General features: G+C 49.6%; 1 protein-coding gene across 1 annotated transcript in view; it reads left to right on the forward strand.

Moving 5' to 3' along the window:
• Window positions 1-13,561, forward strand: part of ATP9A (ATPase phospholipid transporting 9A) — a gene marked incomplete in the record, with an annotated part of 136,893 nt that overhangs the window by 52,425 nt on the left and 70,907 nt on the right. The window contains 3 exon segments of the mRNA XM_027775056.1: window positions 8-59; window positions 7,293-7,373; window positions 8,278-8,353. Coding sequence (XP_027630857.1) covers window positions 8-59; window positions 7,293-7,373; window positions 8,278-8,353 — 209 coding nt within the window.

Consider the following 13,561-nt stretch of genomic DNA (forward strand, 5'->3'; position numbering starts at 1 on the left):
AGACGGCCTGGAAGCTGAGGCTCCCTGTGGCCTGCACGCAGAGGCTGCCCACTGCTGCTGTGAGTAGCTCACCCCACTGAAGTGCACACTAGCCTCTGAGGCATAGCCTGGTCCTCAGACCCAGCTGCCCTTGGGGCCAGACATGGATGTCACCTGTGAAGTGGGCTGGTGGGGAACGTGGGGGTGCAGACCCCGCCTGCAGGGAGCAAGCCTTCGCGGGAAGCCTAAGAGCATAAGAAACCTGGATGAGATGTCCAGCCAGAAATGACAGGGAAGCCAGAGCCTGGGCCTCTGTGCAAAGCCTCCAGGGGCTTCTGTCCCCGGGACTGGGCTCTGCAGTCCCTACTGTCACCTTCTGTCCCCCTGCCCCCTCCTCTCTCACCTCTGCTTGGTCAGGCACATTTCAGCCTTCGGTATTTACACTTGCTGTTGCCTCCACCAGGAGCCCTCATACCCCAGAGGTCTGCCCGGCTGGGCATCCCCCCCTTCTCTTGGGCAGTGTACCCCAGGTCCTCAGCAGAGGCATCATCTTTTTTTTTTTTTTTTTTTAAGAATTATTTTATTTAACTTTGTTTATTTTAAAATTTGACCAGAGAGGGACAGAGAAAGAGAGAGAGTGAGAAAGCTGCCAGGTCTGTGGTTGGCCATGTGGGAGTCCAGCGCCCTTACCACGCCACCCGCCAGCCCCCAGCAGAGGCGTCTTCTGACACCCTGTCCTTGCACCTCCACTGCTCACCTCCACGTGATCGGGCTCTGCTGTGTGTTTTCTGCTGTGTCTCACTGCGTGCCGCAGTGGGCATGGCGCGGGATGGCCACAGTAGTGTCCTGAGACCCAGCCAGCCAGTGGTATGGTGGATGGGCAGCTGGATCCCACATAGCTGACCAGAGTTCAATTCCCAGACCCGGTAACTTGAAAAACATTGGGTGTGTGTGCTTGCCCAAAATCCTGAGAGGAGAATGGAGAAGAAATTGCAGCGTGGCCATTCCCCTTGGGGCGATTTCTCACTTCCTTCTCTCTTGGTTGAGTAAATGTGCTGACGCTTGCCTTCCACATGGTGGCCTGGGGAAGGATCAGGCGTACTTGGAGGCTTCTCCTGTGCCACAGCGTGTGTGTCACCCCGACTCCATTCCGCGAGGGAGTGGGCATGTCTTCATGGAGTTACCATAACAGTAAATGTGGCCACTGCAATCCTGATCTTTCATGGCTCATAAAAAGTGAGAAAGCACCATTGTCCCTGTTAATTTTTAAACCAGGAATTCCATAGGTGCACGTTTCTAACTGCAGCCTAGGAGTCGCTGGGAGCTTTTCGAAGGCCCTGGCATGCTGCGAGACAGAACGAATCTAACCGTGGGGCTCTGATTTTATCGGGGGATGGGTTTTGCTTCCTGGTCAGAGTCAGCCAAAGAAAGGATTCTGTCCCTCAGCTTGGCTTGGAGACGGTTAGACAGTGCGGAGGAGCCCGGAAGCCGAGATGCTGGCGTGTGCTGTAGCAGCCTCCTCCCGGGGGTGCATTGGAAGCAGCACCCAGCTTGATAAATGGCCACTTTGCCCCATCTCTGGCCGTGCCTGGGCTGGTTCTCAAAGAAAGATACAATTTGATTGTTTCATTGTAGGGAGCCCTTAGCCTCAGTAGGCCTGAGGGAGTCTGGGTGGGAGACTGCCCCTCCCCTGCTTTTCTTTAAGAGCGCTTTTTTGCTGTAAGGCAGGTGCGTTCTCCAGAGGGAGACCAAGAGACAGCGAGAAATTGCCTTCTGGGGGGATGGCCATGGCGCAATCCCTTCTCCATTTTTCTGTTAGGATTTTGGGCATGTACGCACATGTACCTGGCGTGTTTCAACCCTCCGGGTCTGGGATTCAAACTATGGTCCGCCCTGTGGGAGTCCAGCAACATAGCTATGACTCTCTGCTAATCCTATGGGAGAGTCCCATTTTAATAAAATTCTGGATTAAAAGAATTATATGAAAAGATTACCTGAATGATATGCAAATATAAATATATATATATAATACTTTTTTTGTCTGTCTCTCTCTGTCTTTCTGGCGAGTACATGTGCCCTATAGCAAAAACCTCACACACACACACACAAAAATAGAGGAACCATAACTACACAGAGCACTTAAGTGAGGGCTCATGAAACTCCAAGAAAAACAGAAGGAGTTTGTTGTCCTTTTTTGGTGTTGGCTTTTATTTTCTTTTTTTTTTTTTTTACATTTTTATGACATGAGATACCATTACTCATGTACATTAGAAGTGTGTTCATTTTCCATTCACACAACTAACTGTATATCCTCTTCTAAGCTCATTTAATAATTGTCTGTACATCTCTTTGAAATTTCCAAAAAAGTGTGCAAATGTGTGCTGACTATATTTTTATTTTTTCATTTATATTATTGCCAGAGGGTGCATGTGCTTGCCAGAGAGACAAAGAAGGCACTCATAGTGGTGTGTGGTCACACTGAGACCCCTTCTCCATTTTCCCATTTTGTCAGGATTTGAGGCATGTATACACATGTACCTGGCATGTTTTTAAGCTCCAGGGCAATGATTCAATCCATGGTTGGCCATGAAGGATCTGGCTCCTTTAACCACTAGGCTATAGGGCTGCCCTTGTTGACTGTATTTTTAGTTACAGCCATTGGAAATAAATAAATAAATAAGTAAATAAATAAAATAATTTTTAATATTTAACTGTACTTTTTATTATTTTAATTTGACCAGAGAGAGAGAGAGAGAGAGAGAGAGAGAGAGAGAAAGAGAGAAAGTGAGCTGCTGAATCTGGGACTCGAATTGTGGTTAGCCAGGTGAGAATTCAGTGCCCTTAACCACCACACCACCTGCTAGCCCCTATATGTCTTTTGTTTGTTTGTTTGTTTTTAAGAGAGATTTTTGCTCTACGGCACATTTACTCACCAGAGAGGCAGAAAGAGACAGAAAGCGAGAGATTACCCCAGGGGGATGGCCATTGCTGCAGTCCATTTCCTCCATTCTCCTCTTGGGATTTTGGGCGTCACTCACACATTCTCGGCCTGAGTTTTAAGTTACTGGGTCGGAACTTGAACCCTGGTCAACGACGTGGGAGTCCAGAGACGTAACCACTACGCCATCTGCTGGTCCTGACAAATGTATTTTTAATTTTATTTTTTTAGTTGCCAGAGGGTACATGTACTCTCATGTGTACGTGCAAACAAGAGAGAGAGAGAGAGAGAGAGGGAGAGAGAGGGAGGGAGGGAGGGAGCTAGCGCGAGCGAGCGAGAGAGAGAGAGAGGGAGGGAGAAAGAGAGAGAGAGAGAGAATGAGAGAGAGAGAGAAAGGGAAAGAGGGAGCGAGCGCGAGCAAGAGCGAGAGCAAGAGCGAGAGAGAGAGAGAGAGAGAGAACTCCCCAGTGGGGCATGGTAACACTGTAATCCTAATTCTCCCGGGGGCTAAGGGAAGCCAGCTTATGGCCAATCATGGTTCAAATGGCCAATCATGGTTCAAATCCCAACTCCAACAACTTTAGAAACATGACAGGTGCACATGAGTGCATGCCCAAAACCTTCTCCTCTCTGGGTCTTGGGCACGCATGCACACATGCTCAGCATAAGTTTTAAGCCACTGGGTCTGTTACTTGAACCGTGGTCGACTATGTGGGAGTCCAGTGATGTAACCCTTGCGCCATCTGCTGGTCCCAATGCAGACTTCTTTATGGATTGTGCTTTTTTATTTATGTTTTAATTTTAAAAAATTTGCTATAGGGCATGTGTGCATGCTGGAGAGAGAGAAAATGAGAAAGCACCCCCTGGGGGAATGGCCAGACTGAAATCCCTCTCCTGCATTTCTCTCTCAGCATTTTGGGATGCATGCACACACACCAAGAGTGTTTTTCCGGCTACCAGCTCCGGGACTTGAAGTGCGTGGTTGGCTACGTGGGATCCAGCACCCTAACCCCCATGCCACCAGCTGGCCTGTAGATCATATTTTTATGTAAATGGGATGAGTCTGTATTGTTGTTCTGTAGCTTTTCTTTCTATTTAGGTTTGATATGTCCCTGGACCATTTTTTTAAGCATTCTTCAAAGTTGAACTCTTTCTAAATTTATTATTTATTTATTTATTTATTAAGGTTGAATTCTTTTTTAAAAAAATTAATTCAGGGACCAGCAGTTAGTGTAATGGCTGTGTCGCTGGACTTCCATGTAGTTGACCGCGGTTCGAGTCCCTGACCTGGTGGTTTAACCTCACGCCGGGCATGTGTGTGTACATGCCCAAGATCCCAAGAGGAGAATGGTGGAGAAGGGATTGCAGCATGGCCACCCCCCTGAAGGGTGATTTCTCGCTTTCTGTCTCTGTCTTTCTGGAGAGCACATACTCCCTATAACAAAAACTTCTCCAAAAACAAAAAAACAAAACAAAACAAAAAATCATTAATTCAGTTTAACTTATTTAATTTGATGAGAGAGATACAGAGAAAGAGAAAGGAAAGCGAGAAAGCAGGCTGCCAGGTCTAGGATTTGAACTGTGGTTGGCCGTGTGAGAGTCCAGCGCCTCAACCACCTCACTACTTGCCAGCCTTGTGGGCCGTTTTATAGCAATACACAGAGTCCAGGAAACCCTCGTGTGCACAGGACGCCCCCAGCCAGTTGTCAGTCATGCAGGCCCTGCCTGAAGGTGGCAGGAGCCTCGACTCAACTGCAGACCGTGACCAAGTGGTGCTGTTGGCCCTAGTTTGCCTAACATGATTTTTACTTTTTGATGTTTTTGTCTTTCTTGATGATGGAACACATGCGTGTGCTTGAGAGAAAAAGAGAAAGGGAACACCCTCTACAGGACTGATCATGCTGTGATCTCCTTCCTCCCAGTTTGTATCCTCTGGGATCTTGGACACCTACGTGCATGCCCAGCATGTTTCAGGCTGACCGGGCTGGAGATTCAAACCACAGTCACCATGTGGGATCCAGTGTGTCTTGAGCAGTGCATTACCACTGTGCCATGAAGCCAGCCCTCCCGCCCCTCTGGATGGATGGATATATATATAATATATATACACACACACATACATACATACATATAGAAACATTTTTTTAGAAAAAGAATTATTCTATTTAATTTGATTTATCATTATTTATTTATTTTTTAATTTGACCAGAGAGAGAGAGAGAGAGAGAAAGAGAGAGAAAGAGGGAAAGTGGGGAAACAAGCTGGTAGGTCCAGGGCTAGAACCACGTTGGCCATGTGGGAGTACAGCGCTTTAATCACCGTGCCACCCGCCGCCCCCTCCCCCCATTGTTCTTTTTTTTTTCCCCCCATTGTTTTTTAAAGAGAATCCAGAAACCCAGATTTCTGTGTGATTCAAAGCACGCATGCATTCCCTGCTGGGTCTGCAGAGTGCCCCAAAGTATGTGGCTATCAAAATGTGTCCTCTGAGTGTCCCTGGCTTGTGTCACTTTGCACATTATGCTTTTTCTGTATTCATGATAGAGCATGTGCATATGAGAGAGGGAGACAGAGAGAGAAGCACCCTTCAGAGTCTGGTGACATGACAGTCCCCTCCTCCAGCCCTCTCCAGCCCAGCAGCTCTCGGGCACCCACGCGCATGCTCAGTGTTTTGGGTTGGCTTGCTGGGGATTCGAACCGCAGTGGCCCTGTGGAATCAGGCTTCTCTTGAGCAGTGCATCTGTGAAACTGGCCCAGCATCTTCTGTGTGGAATACAGCTTTCTCCTGTGCTCTTTCACCATCTGTCTGAGGTGGCACTTCTTTTGTTTTTGTTTTTCAAATGCTAGAATATACTTCACACCAAATTTTCCATCTTAACTCTTACAGTCCTATGGCTTAAATACATTCATCTTCTTGGGCTCCCATCACCACCACCCACCTCCAGAACTCTTTGATCTTGCCAGGCTGGAGCTCTGCTCCATTAAACAATAGCTTCCCATGCCCTTCCCATAGTCCCTGACAACAACCATTCACTTTTCATCTCTCCGAATTTGCCTACTCTGGATTCTTCATCTAAATAGAATCACATAGTATAATAGTATCTTTTTTATGACTGGTTTATTTCACTTATGTACTGTTCTCAAAGTTCATCCCCCTTGTTGCATGTCAGAATTCTCTCCTTTTTTAGGGCTGAGTAATATTCCATTTTACAGACATACCACATTTTGCGGCTCAGTTCTTTTGTCGGTGGACACCTGCGTTGCTCCTACCTGTTGGCCACTCTGAATAACGCACATGGTGTGCCGGGACTTCCTTGAGTCCTTACTTTCAGTTCTCATAGGAAGGTGTACATGCCGAAGTGGAATCGCTGGACCATAAGGCAATTCTGTGTCTGATTTTTTTCGAGGAAGCATCGTACACTGTTTCCCACAGTGGTTCGCTGTTTCGCGTTCCTATCAATAGTGTGCACAAAGGCTCCAGTTTCTCTCTGTCCTCGTCGGCTTTTGTTTTGTTTTCCATGGTCGCCCTCTCGTGGATATGATGCGTATCTTTGCTTGTGCAGCCCTTTCCAGGACTTCGCACAGAAGAGGTGCCCAGTAACCATCTGTCAAATAAACAAGTGTTTTCATTAGTATAAACAAGTCTTAGAAGCCAGACTCTAGTGGAGTCTTTCATTTCAAGAGTACTAATATTGGGACCAACAGGTGGCTTGGTGAGCACTCCCACATGGCTGACCATGGTTCGAGTCATGGACCTGGTGGCTTGCATTGTCACTTTCCCTCTTTCTCTCTCTCTCTGTGTATCTCTCTGGTCAAATTAAAATAAAATAAATGAATGAATAAAAGTAAATAAATCTTTTTTTTTAAGAGTTATATATTTATTATTATTGTTAATATTATTTTTCACATGAGTTTTGCCAGAGAAAGACAGAGAGAGAGAGAGGGAGAGTGAGAAAGCAAGCTGCCAGGTCCAGGACTCAAACCATGGCCAGCCATGTGGGAATTCCAACACCTTAGCCACCATGCCACCTGCTGGCCCAATAAAAAATTCTTTTTAAAAAAACTTAAAAAAAAAAAAGTACTCATATTGTATGGCATAAGCTGAACCGTCAAGTTTAGAAAGTGGTGAGTTATAAGATAAATAGGCGTCTTCCCTGCAGACTCTTCTAACAGGCCACGGGCTGTTGTACAGCATGCAGCAACTCTTACATTTACTTATTGGAGAAGTTTGGTCTTCTTCCCACCTCTCTGTAATTTTGAGAGCCTGTTTGCTCTGTTTGGGAAGTGCAGTTGCTTTTGAGAAAGAGCAGGTGCCTCCTGAAATCGTGAATCATGGACCGACTTTGTTTTAACTCCCAATGTTTCCTTTGTTGAACAGGATCTTCTTCAGATTCGATCATATGTGTATGCAGAAGAGCCGAATATTGACATTCACAACTTCGTGGGGACTTTCACCCGCGTAAGTAGCTTACCTTAATGTAGACCTCGGCCCAGTGCTAACATGTTGGTGGTGAAGGCTTGCAGAAAAGTGTTGTCAGGAAGCGGCTCGGTGCCAGGTGGGGAGTGAGGTCACCTTAATGGGCCCCACGTGGGAAGCTGACATCTTTTTTTCTTTTAAGAATTAATTTTAGTTAGTATTATTTTTCAATTTGATGAGAGAGAGAGAGAGAGAGAGAGAGAAAGCAAGCCAGCGGGTCTGGGACTTGAACCACAGTTGGCGTGTGAGAGTCCAGTGTCCCAACCACCATGCTACCTGCTGGCCCTCAGAAGCTGACATCTTGTTTCTCAGTGAGGTTGACACACTGGGGCTCTTTTCCAGCCTCGGAGCCACTTATATTACCCAACAACCCGGAGTCACTGTGGTTGGTGCTAACCCTGACGTCTGAAAGCAGTTGGGCTTCTGTCTCTTTCAGATGCGTCTGTCCTCTTAAATTTGTAAAAATCTTACCTGCCATTTTGAGAACTTTTAAAGCCACGTCCAGACCTTTCAGAATGGTAGTTAAATTGAGGTTCTAGTTACTTTAGGAGCACTGGACAGCACAGTGGAAGGTGTCCACATTCTCTTTCCGCAAGCCCAGCAGAGAGCCTGGTGACGTGCCCTGCCTTTGCTTGTACTTTGTAAGCCTCCCTCCAGAGTCAGAGACCTGCCCTTCTAAGCGCTTTCACCAGGTGCCCACAGGAGAAGACAACCCCAGGAAGGGTAACTGAGGGTGCTTGGCCCTCTGCTTGGCTGTTGGCTGCCGAACCAGCCCTGGTTTCCTCGGCCCGGGCCCTCGTCTTGTGGTCTGGAGACGTGTGGGCTAGGAATGGCCATGGATTCTGCTGGAAACCTGGTGGGTGAATGTGTGTCTGGTCTCTTCCAGGAGGACAGCGACCCTCCGATCAGTGAGAGCTTGAGCATAGAGAACACCCTCTGGGCTGGGACTGTCATTGCATCAGGTGAGGCATCGTTTGGAGGAATGTGTTAGCAATTTGGGAAGAAAGAAATCCCTTCTGTAATTAGAATAATCGTCTGTCACTTGGGAAAATCGATCACCAGTCAAATGGTCTCTCTGCTTGTTCCGGCATCTCCATGGAATTAAGCCGACCTCTAATTGTGGCTCGGACACTTAGAGACGTCTAGAAGAGACGCTGCTATGGCCTGTGGACTTCTCTGCAGTGTCCACTCAGGGAATAGCCCGTAATTGCCACTGAGATTGACATGCTAATCTGTCCCAGAAGCTGAGTCAGCCCAGAGGCTGTGGCCGGAGACTGTGCTGGCGGGGCTGCCGGGAACACGGGAGAGGCCGTGGGCCGACTTGGAATGTCGGCGTTTAACACACCATGATGTGTGGAAATGGTGCCTTTTGCTTTCTATTGCCAAGACAGTGCTGACCAGGAAGGGCCCAGAGACTGACACTGGTGGTGAGCGGCCCTGGCTAGGTCTGTGTCCTCCATATGCTTCACCTTCCTGAAGGAACCTCGGGGTATTTCTACAGTTATCTTCACTCAGATGGGAGAGCGGAGGCTCAGTGAGGTTAAGTCACCTGCCCCAAGGTCACACCGTAGGTAAAAGACAGGCACTGGGCGCAGCAGATGGTGTAGTCCTTACGTTGCTGGACTCCCCATGGCCAACCATGGTTCGAGTTACAGAGCTAGTAGCTTGAAACTCATGCCGGGCACGAGTGTGTGCGTGTGGGTGCCCAAGATCCTGAGATAATGGAGGAGAAGGGATTGTGGCGTGGCCATCCCTCCTGGGGGGTGATTTCTCACTTTCCCTCTCATTGTCTCTGTCTCTGTCTCTCTCTGTCTGGTGCATGCACCTGCCCCAAGGCAAATACAGAAGCAGAACTCCTGCAGCTGTCCCCATATTATGCTATGTTGTGTTATACATTGCATATTATGGTGTGTAATCTCTCATTAACATGACGTTATAATTAGTATTAACTTTTTTCCCCCCTAAGGAATTTTTAAAATTTTATTTGTTATTGTTATTTATTTTTCAATTTGACCAGAGAGATAGAAAGGGAAAGTGAGAAGGCAAACTGGCAGATCTGGGATCCGAACCGCAATAGGCCATGTGGGAGTTCAGCACCGTGACCACCTCGCCACCTGCCAGCTTCCCGTAATTAGTGTTATTTTGTAACTTTACTACTGGCAACTTTTTATCTTTACTATGATAGGAGTCTACTTTTCCCTCCCTCTTCAAACATGATGTTCCCCTCCTCCCCTGCCAACCTGTTTTCATCTGCTTGTGATTCTCATGCTGCTGGGCCTGGGATGCAAACCATCTCTGGCCATGTGGGATTCAGTGCGTTAACCACCATGTCACCTGCTGGCCCCATGACAGTATACTCATGAGAGAGAGAGAGAGAGAGAGGGAGGGGGGGGAGGGAGGGAGAGGGAGAGACAGGGAGACAGACACATGACTTAGTCACTCCGTGGTCCCTTCCTAGTCCTCCAAGCCCACCAGTATTCTGGGCGTGTTTGTGTGTGCGCCTGGGTGTTTTCACGCCTGTCCTAGGCACTCAGACTGTTGTGGTTCATGGGTTCCAGCTCTTTGTCACATCTGCCACATACAAGCTGGGCCTATACTTTGATAGTTTGACTAAATATTAAGTGACCCTTGACTTTTTCTTTTCTTTTTTTTTTTGGCTTTTGCCATAGGGTATGTGTACTTGCCAGAGAGACAGAGAGAGAGAGTGAGAGGGAAAGTGAGGAGGCAACCCTCAGAGGGGATGGCTCATGCCACAATCCCTTTTCCTCCATTCTCCTCTTGGGATTTTGGGCCTGCATGCACATGTGCTGGAGTGTTTGAAGTCGGCCATGTGGGGGACTCAGCGCCCTCACCTCCATGCCACCTGCAGACCCCTATTAGGTACTTCTTTATGTTTTATTGCTGCCGTTCTCTCGTTCTGGTCTCAAACACATGAGGACTTTAAAGGAACAAGGAGCTAAGTTTCAGAGAGATTCAGCAACTTGCCCAAGGTCAGAAACCGTGGGGAGGTTACCACTTTGGAGGAGAGCAGAAGGCATATGGACATCTCGAAGGATGGGGAGAGGTTTCAGAGTTCACGAGAAGTGCCCTGGGGGGTTAGAGGTGCACTTTTTTTTGAGGGGGGAGAGGTTTTTGCATAGGGCCCATGTGCTCTCCAGATAGACAGAGACAGAGAGACAGAAAGCAGGAAATCACTCCCCAGGGGGGGGATGGCCACGCCGCAATCCCTTCTCCATTCTCTCGGGATCTTGGGCATGCACACGCGCCCGGCGTGAGTTTAAGCCACCAGATCTGGGACTTGAACTGCGGTCGACTATGTGGGAGTCCAGCGACATAGCCACTACGCTAACTGCTGGTCCCGAGGTGCACTTTTCATGGATCCGAATCCCTCACTGCGTTTGGTCACGTGGCGGAGAGAGCGCGCCCACGTCTGAGCAGAGACCTCTGATCTCATGACGTCACTGCTGTGCTCTGTGGTGGGCGTGTTTTGGAGTTAATAAGAGGATCCGGGCATTCATTGTCTCCTCAATATGCTTCACTTTCCCCGCATCTCACTGAGTAGATCCCCCCTTGTCACCCGTTTTGGAGTTAATAAGAGGATCCGGGCATTCATTGTCTCCTCAATATGCTTCACTTTCCCCGCATCTCACTGAGTAGATCCCCACTTGTATCCTGGTTCTAATGTAAACATGGGATTAAATGCCAGCCATCGTCTTCTGGTGCTCAACTCAAGAAACAGCTGGGGGAGGGGGACTAGCAGTTGGCATGGTGGTTAAGGTCCTGGACTCCCATATGGTTGACTGTGGTTCAATTCCTGGACCTGGTGCTTTGCTTTCTCACTTTCTTCCCCCCACCTCCCACCATGAGCACATGTGCCCTATAGCAAATTTTAAAAAATGATAGATAAATAATTTATAAAAAGGAAAGAAATAGCCAGTGAGAATAATCTTCATTATAAGAAGTTTCACTTCTCTTGTCCCTTAAGAATATAATTTCTGCCTCGTGGTCAATCCACTATTGTCTCTTGAAAGTTAAATAGGAAAGTTCTCCAAGCAGTTCCGAGGGGCCAGCTGCATTGACAGACCTTGGTGTGCAGAGGGTGTGGTTGTCATGGTGATCCATGACAGTGCTGCAGGGCTGGGGCGTCGCCAGAGCAGTTGCACACAGGAGGAGATGGGGAGCCCAGGCACTCGGCAGAGGGGGCCGGGCCTTATGTGCCCAGGGTTTTAGCCCAGTTTCTCTTAGACTCGCCATGGTGAGGGATCAGTTTGTTGGTCTTCCTCCCTAATCTGCAGCAGATCCATCTGCGGTCTTGCTGCTGTGCGTGAGCAACACGGAGTCACACTGCACACCTTGCTACTAAAGTCTGTGGCACCCAGCTGGCTCTGCCCCGTCCGCCGAGACCCGTCCTCTGACCAGGCTCTCCAGCGTCACAGCAATGGCTAACCGCTGCACACGCTTCCGCGCACTCGGCCCCAGGGGTTCAGCACGTGTCCTGCTGTGGATAAGAATGGGGCGGGGGGTTGCAGGTAGACTTGATCCCAGGCAGGGCCACGCTGTTCTGGAGAGGGAGGCAACTTTGTGAGATGCTTGACTGCGACCTCCGGCATCAATGGTGAAACCAGACAGTGGCCGCTGGGAGGGTGGAGAGGCTCCCACAGTTGGCAGGCTGCAGAGGGCGGCCGTGAGAGGGTTGCTGAGAGGAAGGAGGGACCATGGGATGTCAGCACAGGAAGAAAGGATCAGAGGTCTAGGGGGTAGACAGGCCAGGCTAAGAGATGCAGATTGGACTTGAAGGAGTGGGTGGTGTGGCTGGATGGGGCACAGTGGTAAGATGCGCTGTGGGGCAGACCATCCCAGAAGTCCCTGAGTACACAGGCTTCAGGTGTGCTCTGGATCCAGGTGAGCGGGGCGGGGGTTGGGGGCAGCATTGCGACTGGATTGGAGGTGCCATTTCTCTATCTCTGTCTCTCCCTCTCTTTCTTTCTCTCACTCATGGGATAAACAAGTAGCACAGAGGGTTGGCTGGGCTGGGTGGGACTGTGGGAGCTGAGAGTGCGTGCTGTCTAAAGGAGTGGTGTTGCTCAGCCCAGCTGGGACGTCACGGGAGTGTGCAGCAAGTGTCACCAGCCCTCCAGTTTTCCCAGAGGAACCGGAGATCTCAGTGGTTTACGTGAAAGCTTCTGAATTTAAAAGTCGGCAACTAAATCAGAACCTCGAAAGCAGGGTGCCATCGGAGTGTGCTTCCTCTTGGTGGTGGCCACAGCAGGGATGGGCAGGGCAGGGGTCTCCGGAGACGCAGCTTCGCTTTTGAGCACAGAGCACCACTGGGTGGGAAGGGCCATTTTTCAGCAGCGTTTGATGGCATCGAGGTTTTCCAGGCCAGTGTGGGGAACCCTCCCTTTGGGGTGCCCCTGGTTATAGGACTGTCCTTGGGCATCAGGGAACGCGCACATCTGCCTGGGAATGGACAGAGGCGCTGTGCGGCCATCCGGCTCGGCCTGGGCTGGACTGTCACTGTCCCACCATCTGCTGTGGCAACAGGGGCCTGTGGGCGGGGCCGCCTGTGCAGGAACCTGCCATCTGCTGTGAGGCGAGTGGAGGCGTCTCAGCCCCAGCCCCAGCCCCAGCCCCGCATTTGGGCTTGTTCTCTGCCAAGTGTGTCTGATCCCTCTGCATTTCTGTCTCTCCCTCTGACAGTTTCTGAGAGTGAGGGTTAGGGAGGAGAGAAGAGCAGATGTTTGCCTTTTCCAGCCGCGACCAAATTGTCTGTATCCCTGGAACCTTCCCAGAGCTCCCAGGGCTGGCTCTTCTCATGTTTCCTCCGGGCTCAGATGTCAGCCGGCCCAGGCGGCCTCCCCTCTGGGACAGGTGGCCTCTCCCTACTGTGCCTCTCCTGCCTCCCCTGCCTCCCCTTCTGCCTCCCCTGCTCCGTTTTCGCACTTCTCGCTCACCAGGACGGTCGGTCGTGTTTCCTTCTTCTCTGTCTTCTCCTCTGTGCTGAGCATTTTCCGGGCACACACTGAGAAGGGAGACAGGCAAGCCTGGGAAAGTAGCTGCTGAGTCTCCCCCAAACAAGCGATCCTGACCCCAGTTTCGGCCTCAGCCCACAGCACGCAAGACTGCACCTGCTTCCCCAGCCCCCAGCCGGTACTTGGAGGCGTCAGCCT

The sequence above is a fragment of the Tupaia chinensis genome, unplaced genomic scaffold (assembly GCF_000334495.1).
Source record: "Tupaia chinensis unplaced genomic scaffold, TupChi_1.0 Scaffold000049_1, whole genome shotgun sequence".
NCBI classification, from domain to species: Eukaryota; Metazoa; Chordata; class Mammalia; order Scandentia; family Tupaiidae; genus Tupaia; species Tupaia belangeri.